The following is a 21,067-nucleotide window of genomic DNA, read 5'->3' on the forward strand; positions in this document are numbered from 1 at the left end:
TGATCTTGACCACCTCTCTTTAAGCAGCCTCTTTTTAAACAGCTTCTCTATAAGCCATTTCCAATAAGTTTATAGCTAATAAGTGAAAGTATTAAAAAAAATAAATTGTTTGAATGCTGTTTTGTTTTTTCTCTTGGAGCAGTATCCTGGAAACTAGACTCTTGGAAACTTCAGGCCAACCCTAGTGGCTTAACCATCCTAACTGTAACACTAATATCACAAAGATAAGCACAGACAAGCAACATCCTTCAACAAATTGAGTTCATTCTTCCATAGGAACCTATGGTTTCCCCTCACATTTCCCCCAACAACAAGCTCTTGAGTGATTCCAAAGTGATTCCACTAGTTCCAGTTCCGAAGGAAAGTCATATTCGACTTGAAACATTGGCTCTGTTTCTCTCTGCACAGATGCTGCCAGACCTTTCTTTTCTTTATTCTTTAATGGGTTGCGGGCAAGGCCTGCAATTGGTTGCCCATCCCTAATTGCCCTTGAACCAACTTGCTAGGCCATTTCAAAGGGGAATTAAAAGTCAACCACATTGCTGTGGGTCTGGAGTCACATGTAGGCCAGACCAGGTAAAGAGGGCAGATTTCCTTCCCTAAAGGACATTACTGAACCAGATGGGTTTTTACAACAATCGATTCATGGTCACCATTACCCAGACTAAGGGCAGGATTTTCCAGCCTCGCTGCTGATGGAATCCTCCGGTCCTGCCAAAGTCAAAGGACTTTTGGCTGGCTCCCCACATCCACCACAGCAGGACCCACCACGTTGGGGTCAGAAAACCCCAGTCTAACTTTCAATTCCAGATTTATTAATTGAATTTAAATTCCACCAACTGCTGTGGTGGGATTTGAACCCAGATCATTAGCCTGGGCTTCCAGATTACTAGCCCAGTGACATTACCAATGCGCCACCATCTGCAGCACTTACTGTTTTTATTAAAGTGATTCCATTGCTTACGGGACAACTCCAAATGCTGATCACTTTCTATGTGATGAAGTGCTTCCTGACATCAGCCCTGAAACCCGCCTCTTTTCAGTTTAAACCTATCACCTTTCGCGGGTCAACAAATGAAGGTTTTCTATTTCGTGCGTTATCCGACACACCTCTATCCATTCCCATCTCATTTGCCTCCTTTCAAGGTAGAAAGGTACTTCTGCAATACAGAGTATTTCTGACCTTTCCTCTCAGCTCTCACTCCTGACACTAGGGATCATCTGGACACCCTCAAGGTCCAAACTGACTAGAACACTGCACAGCTTCAGACCTAAACTGATACGTGAAAACAAAAATACACTCACTACTTCATCATATAACCTGTATTTGCAGTATAGTATATGTGTGGGCAACAGGCTCGACACTAATGCAGAAGAGGGCAAATCTAAGACAAATGAGTTGCAGATAGGTCAGGAAAGGGAAAAGGAGGAATACTAAGGGTATAGCGAGCAGACAGGAGAGTGCAGTGAGACTAGCTGGCTCCTGTGGAGGAAAGTTACACACAAAATTGAAGGGCTGAATGGATTGCTTCTATGCTGTAGCAGAAAAATAAATGAGCTTCCTTCACTTCCTACCATAACACTGGAATGGCAAGGTAAATGGTAAAAGAACCATCACTTGACACGAGGAAGAGCTTTTTCACGCAGTGAGTGGTTAGGATCTGGAATGCACTGCCTGAGAGTGTGGCAGAGGCAGGGTCAATCGTGCCTTTCAAAAGGGAATTGGATAAGCATCTGAAGAGAAAACAATTGCAGGGCTGCGGAGAAAGGGCAGGGGAGTGGGATGAGGTGAGTTGTTCTTGCAGAGAGCCAGCACAGACATGATGGGCTGAAAGGCCGCCTTCTGTGCTGTAACCATTCTATGAATCGGGTCCACTTTTACTCTGTGCAAATTGGATGAGAACCTTATTTGCATAGGGTCAAATGTAAAAATATTGAAAGTCATATTTAAACAACTTTATGGGGCAAGGTTATATCCCCAGGTTATTTTCTCCCTCAGGTCAATGCTCACTTCTATCCTTCTGGAAGTCTGAAAGCCTCATCTGTTGGGGCATTATGGAAAGAGGAAATGGAAAATCCCAGGGATAGAGTTGTCAACCCTCCAGGACCATCCTGGAGTTTCCAGGAATTGAAGAATAATCTCTAAAACACTGCTGTGAGTAACCTGAGAGAAAAATCATAAGAGCATTAAAAAATGATATTTTTTGAACACTTGTTTATTATTATTATATAAATAATGGAAATGGGAAAAGTGCTGTCTTGACTATAGAGGGCCATTGGAGGGGAAAGGTCATTTTTTAATTCATTCTTGGTATGTGAGCATTGTTGGTAAGGCCAGCTTTTATTGCCCATCCCTAATTGCCCTTAAGAAGGTGGTGGTGAGCTGCCTTCTTGAACCACTGCAGTCCATGTGGTGTAAGTTATTCCACAGTGCTGTTAGGGAGGGAGTTCCAGGATTTTGACCCAGCGACAGTGAAGGAACGGCAATATATCTCCAAGTCAGGATGGTGAGTGGCTTGGAGGGGAACTTCCAGGTGGTGGTGTTCCCATCTATCTGCTGTCCTTGCCCTTCTACATGGTAGAGGTCACGGGTTTGGAAGGTGCTATCTAAGGAGTTTTGGTGAGTTGCTGCAGTGCATCTTGTAGATGATACACACTGCTGCTATTGTGCGTCGGTGGTGGAGGAAGTGAATGTTTAAGATGGTGGATGGGGTGCTGCTCAAGTGGGCTGCTTTTTCCTGGATATAGTCAAGCTTCTTGAATGTTGTTGGAGCTGTACCCATCCAGGCAGTGGAGAATAGTCCATCACACCCCTGACTTGTGCCTTGTAGATGGTGGACAGGCTCTGGGGAGTCAGGAGGTGAGTTACTTGCCACAGAATTCCCAGCCTCAGACCTGCTCTTGTAGCCACAGTACTTATATGGCTAGTCCAGTTCAGTTTCTGGTCAATGGTGACCCCCAGGATGTTGACAGAGGGGGATTCAGCAATATTAATGCTGTTGTAAGCCAAGGGGAGATAGTTAGAGTGTCTCTTTTCAGAGATGGTCATTGCCTGGTACTTGTGTGGCACAAATGTGATGAAACGTCCAAGAATGTGTCCAATCCCAGTTGGCAACCCGAATGAGAGAGTGCCCTGGACCTTCTTACATGACTGGCTCTGCCTGTTACCAGGCCCACAGGGATTACCCTATAGAATTGGAATTGTGGTGTATTCAGGTCCCAACCATTTCCTGAGTTATTTCACCAGAGCTCATCCTGGAGTACCGGTCGGAGTCTGGGGAACAACCAAAGGAATTCAGACACAGTAATTGGCACAGCATGGATCGGGGGAAGTTCTAAAACCGACAGTGTAAGGAAGCTATCAAAAGCTGTACAATCCTAAACAATGAGTGTTAGCTGGGATGATTTATTGAACTTGAGCCTGATTGAACAGAGTGAATAGCAGAGATTTATTTAATCGTTAAAACAGGGAGGAGTCAAGTTAACAAATGCATTGGATTGGTTTAATTTTGAGCAAAGTGCAGCTTTTATTTGTGATTTACGGAGTTATGGTCACAGTTCCATCCTTCCGTTTCATTGATTGAGAACAGTCTTGTGACACTTTGCTGGAGCACTCAGTCCACACTTTTGAATATGGAGTCGAAGGTTTTGCACTCAGTTCAATCTCACCTATGGTGTGTCATCTATTTGAAACAAATATGAAATCAATCAACTGAACTGGAAAGTAATAAGGATGGAAGTCTTAAAAATGCCTTCAAGTTATTTTCTGATTTTTTTTTTAACAATGATAGTGGTTTCTTGGCCAGTGTGAGATCACATCTTGCAGAACAACGGCAATCCTTAGCAACGTGCCATGGCAACGGCATATCAGGCCACATCACATGACTGGTCATGTGACCATGCCTTCGAAGCAGTAATCATTGTATATAATTTCTTTTCAATTTTTACCAAGGTGAAATTAAAACATCTCTGAGGGATGTTTCAAATGCTTCACAAATGATGAGTTCTTATGTATGTAAAGGACAGCTGTCATTTGTGCATAGCAAGATCCCATAGACAACAATGGGAAGAAGAATGAAGAAAAGAGAAGAGCCAAGGGAGGAAAGAAAGGAAAGAGTGGAGAGACAAAGGAAATATGGGAAAGACAGATTAAGGAGAGAGAGAGAAAAATAAAAAGACAAAGGAAAGAAATAGAGAGAGGGGGAGAGAAAAATCAAAGGAAGGAGAGGGGTAAATAAATAAAATGGGAACAGGAGACAAAAAGGAGAGAAATAGAGAAAATATAGAGAAAGAGAAAGGAAAGATAGAGAGGGACAAAAGAAAGAAAATGGAGAGGAAAGAAGGAAAATAAAAACAAAGGAAAGAGTGACAAAGATGAGACTAGAGACATGGACAAAGAGAGAGAAAGTAAACTGGGAGCAGTGACAGAGAGCCAGGCAGCAGAGGACTTACTCATGCTTAAGAGTTCTAATATTAAAAACAAACATTGCAAAACTCATAGAATCTGCTCTACAAAATCACAAAAATATTCAAGGTCAGCAACAACTACATTTATATTTGAAAACAGAACCCATTGAAAAACTCTTCCATATGAAATCTAATTAACAAGTCAAGATGAGCTTCATTCATAGCACATTACAAACCCTTTGATGTGGAATTTTGTTTAAAAAACAGAAAATGCTGGAAATACTCATCAGACCAGTCAGCATCTGTGAAGAGAGAAACAAAATTAATGTTTCAGATCGATGGCCTTTTATCAGAACTGAAAAAAGAGAAGTAAAAGATGTTTAGTAAGCAGAATGACAGGAAAAGAAGAGGAGGGAATAACAAAAGGGAAGGCCTGTAAAAGGCTGGAGGGCAGAAGAGGGTTAAATTACAAAGGCGATGGTGCAAGGTAAAAAGGGTTGATAATGGAACAAATATATTAAAATTTGGGTCTGGAGGAAGTGTAAATGTGAGGAGCAGAATTATTAGCAGTAGCCACTGTCTGAAAAAATGAGATCTGCTACTTGTTGTTATCTTTTGGATTCCTGATGTTGGTAATAATCACACTTTGAACTTGGAAAGATCAGAACTCTTTTTCTTTAACTTGCCGTACTGCCTTGTACAATAGAAGGACCGGTTTGAACTTGTTCTGTTACACATCACATATGCCTCCAGTGCAACTGTGGAATGTGGCCCCCCTGGAACACTTACATATAACAATTAGTTCCTAGCTAATTAGTTCCTAGCTATTTACAAATATTTACAGATGATACAACAATAGTAACAGGGTCAGAGATTATGATCTAAAACTATTGAACTTAATGTTGAGTTTGGAAGGTTGTAAAGAGCCCAATCGAAACATAAGGTGCTGCTCTTTGAGCTTTCGTTGAGCTTCATTGGAGCCGTGTAGAAATAAAATTAAAGAGTAGTACAGTTGCAAAGTAGGAAACATGGCAGCCAGTTTGGACACAGCAAGCTCCCACACACTGCAGTATGATGATGGTCAGGTCATTCTTCTTTCTAGTGACATTGGTTAAGGAATAGATTTTGGCCGTGAAGCCAGGAGAAATCCCTCCACTTTTACTGAATTCCTTTTCACACTCTTTTCTCATTCCTTCTGTTGATATTTGCATTTGATCACTTCTGTTGATGCTGTCACTTTTTCTCCCCTATTTGTTCGTTGTTCCCTTGCTGCTCCTAACGGCTCTTGTTCTCCACCCCACTCCATTCACACTGGGATTCCTCACCCTAATCCACCCTCAGCATCACTCCTGGCTCCCACCTGATGCTCCTGCTGTTGTGTGGGACTGAACTCTGCTGCCCAATGTAAGCAGCAGGCTCTGATCTTCCAAAAGTATTGCAATGCCAGGACTTCCCAAATATATTGCATTGAACAGTGCAATTTCCCATTTGAGCAGTAGCAGCATCAGACAAAGCAGTTAGTCCTGTTGACTATTGACAGTAGATGCACACCAGAGAAGTGTAGGTGAGAAATCTTAAATGTATAACTGGAGATAGTATGCACTTACTTTCATCATCAACAGGTGAGGTGCAACAGAAATGAGCATCATCTTCCTATAATGACAGACACCGAGCTCTCATTAGATTATTTATTTCGGTGAAAAACTGCTGCATTGGTTGTGAAAAACTTCATAGCACGTTAGTCTTTAGTTTGTGTACGTTTTAAAACTGCATTTTTCGTACTTGGTAACAATAACATCCCAAAACAGAAAGATACAAGTGTAAACCTGAAGCCTAGAAAGCCAACTGTTCTACTGCATTTCCCAGAGACAAAGATTCAAAGCTGCTAATGATGGGATTTAACGTGGGTGCAACTGAATCCCAGTTGTGGCCATCAGTGGCAAAAAAACTTATTCGTAGGTTAAGATGCAGGGCAGCTGGGTAGAGTCAGGATCTTATTGTCAGCTGAGGCGCTTTATGTCTGGAATGAATGGATTCGCGCTCTAAGACTGTAATAAATGTACCTGACGTTTTGATCTGGTGCCGAGCCAACATGGCTTCATTTCTTTGCATGATATGATTAGTTCTATCACCTAGTTAATGCACATGGTTAAAGGGTTTGAACAACCTTCTGATCTCTTGTGAGTGGCATCATTGTGATGGGAACAATGTACATTTCTTCTGGTTTGTTACAAAGTCAGGAAATGTTGGAAATACTGCGCAGGTCTGGCAGCATCTGTGGAGCGAGAAACAGAGTTAACGGTGTAGGTCGGTCAGTCATCGTTCTTCTGATGAAAGGCTGTCAACCTGAAATGTTAACTCTATTTCTCTCTCCACAGATGTTTCTCTCTCTTGCTCAGTACTTCCAACATTTTCTGTGTATTTTTCTTGCCTTCTGGTTTGTTCTCTCTCTCTCTTCAAAGCAAAAGGTGACTAAACACTTTCATAAAAACTTCCCAATCTTCCCTCTTATTCTCTTACTCCCTCAGGTTACATCTCTGGGAGTACTGGCAGCCCACCCATTAACTTGTCTGAGCCATTCCTTGTGTATATGCCCAGTTGGCAGGTTGTGGTTGCTTCCTAACCCTCCCATCCCTCACTCTTCTTGCCCCAAGGTGATGAGGTCAATTAGAACACCCCCTCACATGCTACCATAGCCAAGATGAGTTCCCTTGGCAAAAGTCAGGAATTTAAACTGGGATCTTCAGGCCTATAATTTCTCAGTACCACTCAGTACCACAGTGCATTCATCCACTGAGCCATGACAGCAGCTATGACAATGTCTCTTTAATGAGTAGGACTGACATGTATTATGAATAGATCGACTATCTAGTTTCGAAGGTCCCAGAGGTGCCATGCTCCCAGTGAGTAACCTAACATGGCTGCGTGTGAGTCGTCTTTATCACATTGTTGTTTTTTCCATCATCCTCTTCTTTCCGATACTCTATGTCCGCTGTGCATTTTTGCTGTGCTTGATTTTGTTTGAGCCTGAAAAAAATGAACAGAAATGTGAAGCACTGCTGGCTGCTCAGGAAGTGGTGGCACTGTTCCCTTTTCAGACATCGAGTGGGTCACGGTAGCTAAAGGACAAAACAACAGTCTCAAATCCAAGCTGATAGCTTCAAAAACAAAGCGACTCGATGTATAGATAACCTGCTAATGAACAGAAAATAACCTTCAAACTGACCTAAGGAGTCACACTGGAAGAAAAAGCAAAGAAAGAAAGCTAATCAGTTTTCTAATCAAACTGAAGGTCTGCATAAGTCCTCTAACTGACACCAAGATTGCATAACCATTCCAGGGTATGGCCCTTTAACAGCAGAATAATACATTGTGCACTACATGGCAGAATGGGACCCATTCCTTGATGCATGGCACCAATGCTGATCATGAGTGTGTGGGCTCTATGCTACTGAGTGCATAGGACTTCAATCTGGTGACTACCGAAATACTGAGCATGGCATAAGCTGCTGAGGCAGTGACAAGGTGAGCAGAGAACAAATGCACATGGCAAGTGTCCTTTTTAAGGGTTGAGCAAATTCCTATGGTGTTTATCCATGACATACCACAGTATCAGCACTAGAAACATGCTGCTTTCTCTTATTGCTCCTGCAAAATGAGAATGGACTAACTGGGTAGCACTTTCAAAGAGCTAGCTAAGGCATGATGGGCCGAATGGCCTCCTTCTATGATTCTATGAAAATAGCTGCAAGCAGTGTTTGGGGGTTTGTTGTCTTAAAAAGGAATTCGGTTTTAAGGTTCTGAAAATTTTTTTGCAGCCTAATTTTGACAGTTTTCCCATCTTTTCCACTATTGCAATACAATATTTTAGTTTCCAAATAGAAAGTATCTTCTATCAATGATGTCTGCCAAGTGAAATGTAATAAGGCAAATTCTGACAATGGCCACTACTACTGGTGAGGAGGATGACAAAGAAGGAGGGTGATATGTGGAGGTACAATTAGGCAAAAGAGAAATACTTCAGGCGCTGGAAATCTGAAATAAAAACTGGAAATGCTAGAAATACTCAGCAGCTCAGGCAGCATCTGTGGAGAGAGAAACAGAGTTAGTGTTTCAGATTGAAATGAAAGGTCATCAACCTGAAACGTTAACTGTGTCTCTCTCTCCACAGATACTACCCGACTTGCTGAATATCCCCAGCATTTTCTATTATTATTTTAGGTACACTTAGAAACCAGCTGATCTGTAGCTCAACTCCACTTACCTACCTTTGCACCATATCCATTGGAATAGGAGGAGGCCATTCAGCCCTCAAGCCTGTTCTGCTATTCTATCAGATTATGGGTGATCTATACCTCAACCCTATTTAACCCACTTCTGTTCCAGATCTCTTGATAGCCTTACCTAACAAAGATCTACCAATCTCAGTCTGGAAAACTTCAACAGATTCCAATGCTTTTTGGAGGAAGAGAGTTCCAGATTTCTACTGTCCTTTGTCTGAAAGAAGTGCTTCCTAATTTTTCCTGTTGAATAGCCTTCAGTACACATCCTCACTCAATTCCCTTATCGAACAAAAATCTATTCAGGCATGATTGAATGATGTGTTTTCATTGTAAGATGGTCATGCCACACACAGCTGTACACACCACCTGTGCATCCAGATTTACCATCAAAAATTAAAGGCAATCTGTCTTAAGATGCTATAATTCACCAGGGAGGATGTGACAGGAATAGGCAGTCTACTGGGGCCAGCTTCAGGGAAGTGCACAAGGCCACAAGCTGGTAATGGGTACCTTAGCCCTTCACGAATTTCCATGCAGGCCAGCCAGCATCATGAGACACAACTGTACAGTTAACATGACCTGGCTTTCCACCAAGTGTTGGCATTTATTGATGGCATGCATCTGGATTCCGTCCCCCAATGCTGCCCTCTTCATGGACAGAATGGCCGCCAATCCATTAATGTGCAGTTGGCATGTGAATTATTCACGTGACTGCTCACTATTCTGACAACAGTCATGATATCTGTGCTTTACAACAATCAATGTTCCTTGGGGTCCAAGATTCTTCACACCTGTCTGATGGCCCACTGGAGAATAGCCAAGAGGATGATCTTGAGAATGGAATTATGAGCACACAAGCAATGCCAGACTGGAGCAGATCACTGAGGCATTAATGTTAAGGTTTCTGATATCTTGACAGGTGAAGATGGCTGCAATATAAACTGACATAGGTCCCAAAGGTAATTGTGGTGTGTCGCCTCTTACACAACTTTTCCACCCACTGAGACAGTGCTTTGCCTTGGGTGGAAGTGGAAAGGCAGCACAATCAGTGGCAAAGGAGGATAAATGAACTGGAGCCTAAGGAAACAAGTACCCATCCTCACACAGATAGGAAGGGACATAAGGCAGGCTCTCAGTAATGTGTCAAATGATAGACAGGCAGTCAGCTCCGTGTGCAGTCAGCTCAGTAAAACAGCGCCATATCCCCACTGTTTATGAAGGGTTAAACCAGGTAATGACAGACTTGTCAGTCTAACCTAAGTCATGCGTAACCCTTCATGTGGGTTAGCATATTTGCTTAAAAACCATGGATATGCAAGTCATATCTGAAAGATTTAATAGAGCTCTGAAAAAAGTGAGTATATTGATAAAAGATGTGCGCTGTTGTGTTTATGGATTTTCAGAAGGCATTTGATAAGTTAGTGCATAGGAAGCTTGTTAATAAAATGAAAGTGCATGTTATTAAACTAAATACGATGAAAGGTGACCAACTTGAAACGTTAACTCTGTTTCTCGTTTTCTGCTTTTATTATAGGATGTACAGATAATTGCTTAAAGGACAGAAAACAATCAGCCAGGCACCAGTGCCCCTGTCCTCTCAAAACTGAGCGCTAAAAGTGATTCACTCACATTCACTGAATTTATAATGTGTTTGTGCCTTATCATTGTCCCTCATTATTGTGTTTATCTGCTAGTCAGAAGGAGTCTGTCAGCATATCTTTCACATGGGACTCATCTTTCAGAGCCTTCAGTACCTAATCCAGGCTGACACTCTAGTGCGATAATGAGGGAGTGCTGCACTGTCAGATGCGCTGCCTTGTGAATGAGATGTTAAACAGATGCTCCATCTGCCCTCTCAAGTGGATCTGAAAGGTTCAAAGGCACTATTTCATAGAAGAATAGGAGATTTCTCGCTGGGATTCTGGTCAATATTTATCCCTCAAACAGCATCACTGAAACAGATTATCTGGTCATTATTACATTGTTGTTTGTGGGAGCTTGCTGCGCGCAAATTGGCTGCCGCATTTCCTAAATTACAACAATGACTACACTTCAAAAGTACTTCAATGGCTGTAAAGCACTTGGGAATGTCTTTAGGTGGTGAAGGATATTATATAGTAACATGTTCTTTCTATCTTTTTTCCTTTAGTACTCCAGCTAAAACATCGATAAGAATTGCTGCTCTCAGTTCACTGCTCCCATTCATCATGTCAAACAATGAGGCATCTGGACATGATATCCAGGAGCAGAATTTCAAAAGGGTTCTTCCAATCATTCACTGTTTATGCCAATTCTCCAGGGCTCTCACAGAGATCAGGAGCACCTCCATGGAATTTTACCCCCTTCTCTCAGAGATATCTGTATCCAAAAGTTTTGATGTATCAGTTCCTATAACAAGAAAAAGCAGGGTTTTGGGTCATAGTGAATGAGTCTGTGCCTATTAATGTTACATTTTGAAAGCAATGCAGATTTTGAAGTAGAGTCAAAATATATACTAATGTCTTTACGAAAGAAAATTTCAGCCTTTTGCTGAAGAAACTGGAGTGATTAAATTAAGCCGAACAACATGCCTATACTGGCCTGCTGAATGACAAGTTCTTGAATTGTCACTTAATTTTCTGTTGATTACACTGTGGGGAAAAAAGCGGTTTAAAATCCACTACAGTTTGAACAGCCTAACCACTGAGTTAGTCAAATTAAGTAACATCCCAGAAGGCACACTTAGTGTGAGTGATTGTTGCTGTCATTCTCAAAGTCCAACTGTGCTGCCCATAGAGAGGCATCGGGTTTTCAGGTCATACATGCAATGGCTATTTTCTCAGAATTCCTTGAAAAACACAACAATCAAAAAACATTGTAACTTTTTCGAAATGAGGTGTTGGTATAATTACTTGGTCCCTGTGTGTGATTTCCTTTTAGCTTTTGAAAGATTTTATGTATGCATCATGTTGTCAGTGTTAGGGAGTGAAACACTTATCCCACTTGTGGCAGAGTCAAACAATCCCAGCTCGGGTACAATACAGGCCAGAATATAGGCCTATATGTAGAATATAGGAACAGGAGGAGGCCATTCAGCCCCTCGAGCCTTTTGCATGATTCAACTAAACCATGGCTGACTGTATCTTAATTCTTTTTTGCTGCCTTGATTACATATCCCTTAATATCCTTATCCAACAAAAATCTATCAATCTCAGTTTTGAAGTTTTCTATTGGCCCTGAGCCGCAACAGCTTTTTGGGAGCTCCAGATTTACACTATACTGTGTGTGAAGAAGTTCTGCTGGATATCAGCCCTGAACAGCCTAACTCTTATTTTACAGTTAAAACAGAATTACCTGGAAAAACTCAGCAGGTCTGGCAGCATCGGCAGAGAAGAAAAGAGTTGATGTTCGAAGGGTCATGAGGACTCTAAACGTCAACTCTTTTCTTCTCCGCCGATGCTGCCAGACCTGCTGAGTTTTTCCAGGTAATTCTGTTTTTGTTCTATCAGCCTGGGTTGGATTCAAGCCAGTTCTCCAGAAGTGAAAAGAGGGTGGGTGAGAAATTGCCTTGTGCTGCTACGGAAGCCTTGCATTGCTCTAATCTTGTGCCATGCACCACTGGCTGCTCCCTGAGTGGACCACTTGGCATGTAGCCAGGATAAGGGTGCATGGAGTCCATGTCCTGCATGCTGTAGAGAGTTTTGATTCAACGCTATCCTGTGTCAAACTCACTGGTTGATGTGATGCCAGGATTCCAAATTTGGGCAATGAATATCCAGGCAGTGTCTGCACTATTTATTCAAAATAAAGTTAAGTGTGAAAGCAGCAAGATGGGCCCTGCAGCGATGTTCTTTAAAGGACCAGGCATCCTGATTGCAGGTAAATTTAAGTTTTGGAACTTTTTCTATTACTGAGTATCTGGAAGTAACCTGGAGTGTTCTAGGAGGCGTTTTAGTGAATTCCTGGAGTCGCCAGTGAGTGTTGTCACATACTCACAGGGAAAACAGAGGCTGATCTACACACAGAAAGGTTGCAACAGGTATGGTGACAGCAGTGTGCAGTGCCTCTGGATCTTCAGCATGACAAGATGATGGAGCAGAGGCTTTGGAGAAGGAAAGCTCTATGATGCCCGCTATCAAATTGCTCCCTGGCAGTGAAAGGAGGCTGTCTGGCAGGCCAGTCAATGTACCCAGCATTTTGGTGTGCATACCCATCAGCGGTCTCTTGATTTCTATCTCACTGAGGTCCCCATCTATGTCCTTGGCAGGAGAACTCATCTGCAAGCTCACCCCCTGGTGAGTTGGCAAACAAACCATTTTTTACTCCTGGCCTGGTTGCAGCCTACTCCTGTCTAAATGACTCACCACATGCTGATTCCAACTCTACACTAGCCTCCAAGCTAGTGTAGTGAGAGATACTCCAAGCACAGTATCTGAGCTGGTGCCTGTGAGTGTTGGATCAAGTGGCAGGGCCTCTTCATCAGTGCTGTGCTGTTGCTTTCTTTCCTCCCCTGACCTTCCTGTGGCTGGGCAGGCGGTAGTTCTTGGGAAGGTCTTCCTACAAGTAGGAACTCAGAAGGGAAAGGTTGGGGGTGGAAAGCAAAAGGTCCATGGCGACATCATCCGCAGCTTGGTCATCATGCCAGATAACAGCATGAGGCTGAGGTGGGAATTCAGAAGGGCATAAGGGGATGCCATCATCCTCCTTCCTAAGGCTCAGGAGACAAGACTAAGGTGTCCTTGTCCCTACCAGTTCTGTTCTTCTCCCTTCTATTGTGTGCCACCTTGTCTTGAGAGACAGAGAGAAGAATGTCAACGTTTGTGTGGGTGATGTTCTCACCATAGCTGCATAGCTGGAGGTCCATGGGGGCAGCGAGAGGTGGGTGTGAGGCTGGGAGCATTGGTGGATATGACTGGAGTGACTGCCAGGGAGTGCTGCTGGAGTTAGTGATAGGGGTTTGGTGCATTGAACAGTATGAAAGGTTGGTGGTGTGGTGAGTAGGAAATCTCATGTGAAGATGGCCTTGACCACCCGTGAGGTCATTAGGGCTCTTGTGGGATTGTTGTCGGGTCCTAGGGCCCACACGCTGACCTACCTGGCCAGCTGCTCCCACTCTCTTTTGTGGGTGGGCCTTGAGGAACTTCCGGCTCCCTGGGTCCATGGTGTCTCTCTTCCTACCTATCTGCCTCCAGCACTGAATCCATCACTATGGATCCTTCTGTCTGGCCTGGTGTACATTTTGCAATAATTTACATTGAAGCAATATCTTTGTTCATTTAATATACAGCCTGCCTTTAACAGTAGGTTGGCTATACCATGTGGTCTGCAAACAATGTTGCTGGGCCTTCCTGCTGAGCGTAAAGAAATAGAAATCAGAGTGGGAACCCCTTGGGCTAATGCTACAGTCATTCAGATGAGGTGGGTGCACAGAGTTTGTGTGTTTCGCACCCCGATCTGAGCGCCCATGGGCAGGTCATGCCCAAAAACAGGGCTAACCAATTCCTAACTGGAAAGCAGAAAAGTGTGAATGCTGGAAGTCTGATGAAAGGTGGTTGACCTGAAATGTTAACTCTTATTTCTCTCTCCACAGATGCTGCCAGACCTGCTAGATATCTATCTTTTAATTTCTAACAAATTTCTTGCCTAGTCTAACTAACTCTGCCTGATTTACTATATGGTCTCTATGTGACTTCCTGTTTTACTGCAACAGATCAAAATGGTCATTTGTGCAGCAAAAGAAGCTTCCCCAATGTCTGTTTACTTCAAATTTCCAATATACCAAAGTAATAAAGTTTACTTAGAATCATAGAATGGTAACAGCAGAGAAGCACTAATTAGTCTGTCAAGTCTGTACTGGTGAAGAGCTACTCAGCTAGTCCCACTCCCAGCCTTCCCCTATAACCCTGCAAATTTTTCCCTTCAGATAAATATTTAATCCTCGTTTGTAAACCAGCATTGAATCTGCCGCGAAACTCTCAGGCAGTCCATTCCAGATCCTAAGTATTTGCTGCATAAAATGTTTGACTTTATTTCGCCTGTGGTTCTTTTGCAAATCACCTTAAATTGTGTTCCCTAGTTCTTGCTCCTTCTGCCAATGAGAACAACTTCTCCCAATCTGCTCTGTTCAGACCCCTCATGATTTTGAATACCTCTATCAAATCTCCTCCCAACCTTCTCTTCTGTAAAGAGAACAATCCCAGCTTCTCCAATTGATCTTTGTAACTGAAGTCTCTCATCCTTGGAACTATTCTCTAGATCTTTTTTGCACCTTCTCTAAAGCCTTCACATTCTTTCTAAAATGTGGTACCCAGAACTGGACACAATACTCCAGTTATTGCCAAACCAGTGTTCTATAAAGGTTCACAATAACTTCCTTGCTTTTGTACTCTATGCCTCTATTTATAGGATTCGTACATTGTACCAACCGCTTTCTTAGCCTGTCCTGCCACCTTCAACCATTTGTGCACATATACTCCTCACATTCCTTGCTCCTGTGTATTCTTTAGAATTGTATCCTTTATTTTATGTTGCTTATCCTCATTCTTTCTACCAAAATGGATTACTTCACACTTCTCTGCATTAAAGTTCATGCGCCACTTGTCCGCCCATTCCATGAGCCTATGTCTTCTTGAAGTCTATCACTATCCTCCTCAAAGTTCACAATGCTTCCGAGTTTTATGCCATTTGTAAATTTTGAAAATGTGGCCCTAACACCCACCCTACCATATACCTTCTTCCAGTCCAAAAAATAACTGCTCATCACTACTTTTTGTTTCTTGTCGCTGCCAACTTCTTATTCATGTCCCTTTTTTATTCCATGGGCTTCAACTTCTCTGACAAGGTTTCTTGTGTGGCACTTTGATTACCAAAGGCCTTTGGAAGTTTATTTACAGTGCACCAACCGCATGATCCTCATGAACCCTCTCTGTTACCTCATCAAAATACTCAATCGATTTAGTTAAACATGATTTGTCCTTAACAAATCCGTACTGGCTTTCCTTAATCAATCCATATTTGTCCAAGTGACTGTTAATTTAGTCCAGGATTATTGTCTCTAAAAGCCTTCCCACCACCAAGATTAAACTGACTGGCCTTTAGTTGCTGGGCTTATCCTTATCCTTTTTAAGGATTCATTATCAATGAGTATTACCGGTGTTTTGTCATTATTTATGAATATCAGTAGTGCATCATATCTATGTTTTTTTCAATATGAAAGATGGTTACATCTATTACAAGGATATCAGTAAAATATAATGCCAACCAGGGATGAAAACCTGTTGTTGCAATGATCAAAATTTTAGCTGCCCACTGTCATTGAATTAGAGGCTCAATGAAGGAGATTGCGTTATTATCAAACTCTACCCTTGCCCTTCTGCACAATGCTTTAATACCTGCTCAGTAAGATATGTTTTTATGTTGCATTCAAAGCAACAATTCCATTAGCTCCCTAAGGCACTGCTTAATGGGAGCTATGAGGAGAAACTTATCTGTTGCTGAACATTTCATTAATTTGATCAGAAAAACAACAGTACATTCAAAAGATGGGCAGAAACACATCAGAAAGAAAGACTTGCATTTATAGTGCGCCCCTCACGTTAGGATGCCCCAAAGTATTTTACAGCAAATGCAGTATTTTTTGAAGTGCAATCAGTCTCATGATGTAGGAAATGCAGCAGCCAGTTTGTGCACATCAAGATCCCACAAACACCAATATGATAATGATCAGATAATCTGTTTTTGTGATGTTGGTTGAGGAAGAAACATTGTTCAGGATACTAGGAAGAACTTTACTGCTCTTCTTTGAAATAGTACCTTTGGATCTTCTATATCCAACTGAGAGGGCAGACAGGGCTTTGGTTGAAAACGGATCTGAAATACAGCACCTCAAACAGTGCAGCACTCCCTCAATACTGTACTGTACTGAAGTGTTGGCCTAGATTTCATACTCGAGTCTCTGGAGTGGGACATAAACCACAACCATCTAATGGAGAGATATGTGCCATTGGTTGCAGTTGTAATTATTTGTTATTGTGGATCTCCCTGATCCTATTGCAGATTTGATGCGTGTATTAGATCCTTGCAACAACAGGAATCTATTCAACAATAGTCAGCATGAATTTGTTAAGGGTGGATAATGTTTAACTAACTTGCTTAAGTATTTTTGATGAGGTAACAGAAAGGCTTGATGCAGTTACTGTGGTGTGAAGGACTTCCACAAAGGCATCTGACCAGTGCCACATAACGGGCTTGTCAGCAAACTAGAGCTCATGGAATAAAAATGACAGTAGCAGCATAGAAATGAAAATGGCTGAGTTACAGAGTGTAGTGGAGAACAATTGTTTTCTGAACAGGAGGAAGGTATATACTGCTGGGCTCTCTCATCATTGAGGATGGGGATATTTGTGGAGCCTTCTCCTCCCATTGTTGTTTAATTGTCCATCACCATTCGTGACTGGATGTGGTAGGACTGCAGAGCTTTGATCTAATCTGCTTGTTGTGGGATCACTTAACTCTATATACAGCATGCTGCTTCTACTGTTTGGCATGTAAGTAGTCCTGTGTTGTAACTTCATCAGGTTGACACCTCATTTTTAGGTATGCCTGGTGCTGCTCCTGGCATGCCCTCCTGCACTCTTCATTGAATGAGGGTTGATCCTCTGGCTTGATGGTAGTGAAAGAGTTCAGGTTATACCGACACATGAGAGTACAGATTGTGGTTGAATACAATTCTGTTGCTGATGGCCCAGGTTTGAGCTGCAAGATCTATTCTGGGTCTATCCCATTTAGCACGGCGGTAGTGCCACACAACAAGATGGAGTGTATCCTCAATGTGAAGATGGGGCTTTGTCTCCACAAGGACTGTGCGGTGGTCACTCCTACCAATACTGTCATGGACAGATGCATCTGCAACAAATAGATTGGTGAGGATGAGGTGAAGGAGGTTTTTCTCTTTTGTTGGTTCCCTCACCCCCTGTTGCAGGCCCAGTCTAGCAGCTATGTCCTTTAGGACTCGACTAGCTTGGTCAGTAGTGGTGCAACCCAGCCACTTTTGGTGGTGGACATTGAAGTCCCCCATCCAGAGTGTATTCAGTGCTCTTGCTAGTTTCTGTGCTTTTCCCAAGTGTTCACCATGTTCATCAGCTAAAGGAGGGTGGTGGGGAGAGAGTATGGGGTGACAAAAGAGATATGAGGGGTCATGGGGAATGGGTGGGGGCATGGGTTTGCATAGTGGGTATGAGGGGCCATGGAGAGTGGGTGAGGGACATGGTTTGGCATAGGTTGGCATGGATGGGGCATAGGGAGTGTGTGGGGGGTGAGGGAAGCGAAGGGGGTGAGGGCTGGAGGGATGTCTTTTTAAAAATTTATTTCAACACAGTGCCAGAGCAAAGAGGCAGGCCTTCTGCTCCGCCTGCCTCTGCACTCAGCAGCCACCGCACTTGTTCCAGGTTTGCCTGCCCTGACTCCTATTTCAGCCAGCCTGCACCCCCCCACTGAAAACATATTCTGCAGGCAGAATTATTAAAGGTTGGGTTTACCTAATTGGTCTACTCCTGTTCCTAAGTCCTAACATGGAGAGACTCTCTGTCCTGGCAAAAATACCATGGGTGAAATTTCTAAATCCGCCCCCCCTACAAACCTGGCATTTCCCATCTTTGCAGGGGCGGGAGTGGAGTCTGGACAGGGATCGTGCATGCGTGATTCGCAGAGGCAGCTGACCATTTAAATCACCAGCTGCCTCCACCGAAATGGGATTTTGGAAAGCTGGGAGTGTGGAATCTGGAATGTGCAGATTAGAACAGGTAAATGGAGGTCTGAACTTAATTTGGATAGCCAGGCTACCCCTTTGGAGAGGTAAAGTACCCCTTTGGAGAGGGTTCCAGGACACCTTTGGGAGAGGTAAGGCATCCTTTGGGATTGTTAAAAAGGAACATGATTATGCACTTTTTACACACAAACTCATTGAAACTGTCAAGCTGTTAAAGAACTGTTAAAGGACTATCCATCTGTCAAAACTGTCAAAGAAGTGTCAAAGCTCTCAAGAAACTGTCCAGAATACTGGGTGAGTTGGCATGGATGGGGTAAGGGCAAAGGGTGGTGGGGCATGGGTTGGTATAGGTTGGCATGGATGGGGCATAGGGAGTGTGTGGGGGGGAGGTGAAGTGGGTGAGGGCTGGAGAGATGTCTTTTGTTTTATTCTTTTTATTTAATTCAACACAGTGCCGGAACACAGAGCCAGGTCTTCTGCCCAGCCCGCCGAAAATCTGATCTGTGGGTGGACATGTTTAAAGGTCAGCTTTACCAAGCCGGGAAATCTCCCGATTCTGCGATCCAACCTGGGGCCGAAATTCTGGGCCAGTGACTAGCTCTTCATTGGATGGAAAGAGCTTTGGGATGTCATGTGGTCATGAGAGGTGCTATGTAAATTCAAACCTTTTTTCGTTTTGAACAGAAGGATTTATTTTTCCTGTGTGATAATTAAATTTCTACATTAACTCCATGGCAATAATCTGATAAAGTTAGGACACAGATTGTGTCTAAAATTTCACTGTTTTTGCAATGTGTTTTTTATTCCCTCAAGTTTCTGTTCAAACTTGTTATGGAATGATTTCTCAGTTAAATAAATATGATAGTTAGTAAAAACCAAGGTTTATTTTTCCTCCCTGACCAATGTTCTCCACAGCACTTAACGTCACCCCTACAGTCCGGTGTTAGCTAGTTGTAAAGTTAATTATTTCCAACAACACAAAAATAAAACCTATCACACTAACCCGTATTGGAATACTAACTAAAGAACACATTTGGCAAAGGAAGGTTTTCTTTTTTTACTGTTTCAGAGCCAGTAATTATTGATGACCGTGGCCATTGAAAACCATGGTCTATATCTCCAGTGTGGCATATCTACCAAGAACCAGGGCAGCTGGGCAGTATTTTATAAGGTTATTTAATAAAGAAAATTGTTTTAAAAATATTCCTTAGGCTGAATTTTCCCCCCGTTGGGGGGGTTGTGCGGGGGTGGGGGGGAGTGAGTATGAACCGCCATTTTATGTGGGTGGGCCAATTAAGGCCCACACAGCATGATGCTCGCCTGGAAGCGCTGAGCGCTCCCTGTGCGGGTGTGGGGGGGGGGGGGGGGGGGGTGGGAAGGGGAGGGGTGGGGGGGATTCCCTGAGTCATGGCCTGCACTCTCTCACGCATGCACACAAAAGAGCGCAGAAATCTCCCTGAGGCACACAGGTGCCTCAGGGAGATTTGTTTAAGTTTTAAACATCTGAATAAAGTAATTAAAAACTTTTAAAACATGTCCCCTCATGTGACAGTGTCAATGAACTTTTAAAATAATTTTTACTGAATTTTTAAACACTTTATGAAACCTTATCCCACCCTTGGATGAGGTTCCATGAAAAATGCGAAGGCCGTCTGAGCTCTTCACCTGCCCGCCAACCTTAAGGTTGGACGGGCAGCTCATTTAATTATATCAATTAGTTTTTAACAGTCTTCAATAGGCCTTTGACAGTTCAGTGGGTGCGCAGCCAACTCAGCTGCGCACCCGCCGAACTGAAAATCTAAATGATGCGCGGTGACATCGGGACGCCCGCCCAACATCCCTGCGTGTAATTTTACGCTTCGGTGAGCGGGCCCCACCCCCGCTCGCCGACTAGGAAATTCTCCCCCTTGTTATACTTAGGAGTAGTAACTTGGTGGAGTTTTCATAGAATTGAAAATAGGCTTATCAAAAAAAGTAAGCAATTAAATCGGTGTCTGGCCCATCACGTATTTTGTAAGTGGGGCCGGTTCCTAGTGCGATATTTTTAAAACTCAGCAGAAACTCGAGTTGCAATGACTGTAATTTGCATTTATAATTCATGATCTTTTAAGCTGGTTTTGCCTGTTTTGGGTGAATTGCGCCGAAAAAGGCAGCACAACATCCAGGTCTAGAAATCAAGTAGTACCCTTTCTCTTATCAACTATTCTCTTCAAATGCATTTCCTTTCTTCTGTACATCTTTCTCCAGGGACATCATTGTGTCAACCAACGATTTGGAGAATTGATGGATCTTGTGCTTTTAGTTCCTAGTGCGCTAACGACATATTTTATCAAATTGGGAACGAGAGCTGATTTGCCCAAATGCAGCAATGTTATCAAAATGCAACAAGTAAGAATAACAATGTAATAACAAGTCTGCCAAATCAATCCCAGTTACGGGCAGCAGTGCAATCTCCAGATGTGATTGGTGGGGGAATTACCCAACCATCCACATTGTGGTTCATTATATGCAACCATTTTTCTTCCCTTTACCGCCAACTCAGCTTAGTAATTGTCAAACCTCGGAGAGTGGGATGGTCACCTACTCCAGACAACTCAGATCAGAGACTCCTTGGAGTGCAGAACTAAAGCTA

General features: G+C 42.9%; 1 protein-coding gene across 1 annotated transcript in view; it reads right to left on the minus strand.

Annotated features, from left to right (window-relative positions):
* Window positions 1-6,736: 6,736 nt before the first annotated feature.
* The window catches only part of LOC144685712 (serine/threonine-protein kinase 32A-like), a 157,337-nt gene continuing 143,006 nt past the window's right edge, over window positions 6,737-21,067 (minus strand). The window contains exon 10 of the mRNA XM_078550520.1: window positions 6,737-7,434. Coding sequence (XP_078406646.1) covers window positions 7,320-7,434 — 115 coding nt within the window. The 3' untranslated portion in view covers window positions 6,737-7,319. The remainder of the gene's footprint in view (window positions 7,435-21,067) is intronic.

This window comes from Cetorhinus maximus, chromosome 10 (genome assembly GCF_964194155.1).
Source record: "Cetorhinus maximus chromosome 10, sCetMax3.hap1.1, whole genome shotgun sequence".
Taxonomy (NCBI): Eukaryota; Metazoa; Chordata; class Chondrichthyes; order Lamniformes; family Cetorhinidae; genus Cetorhinus; species Cetorhinus maximus.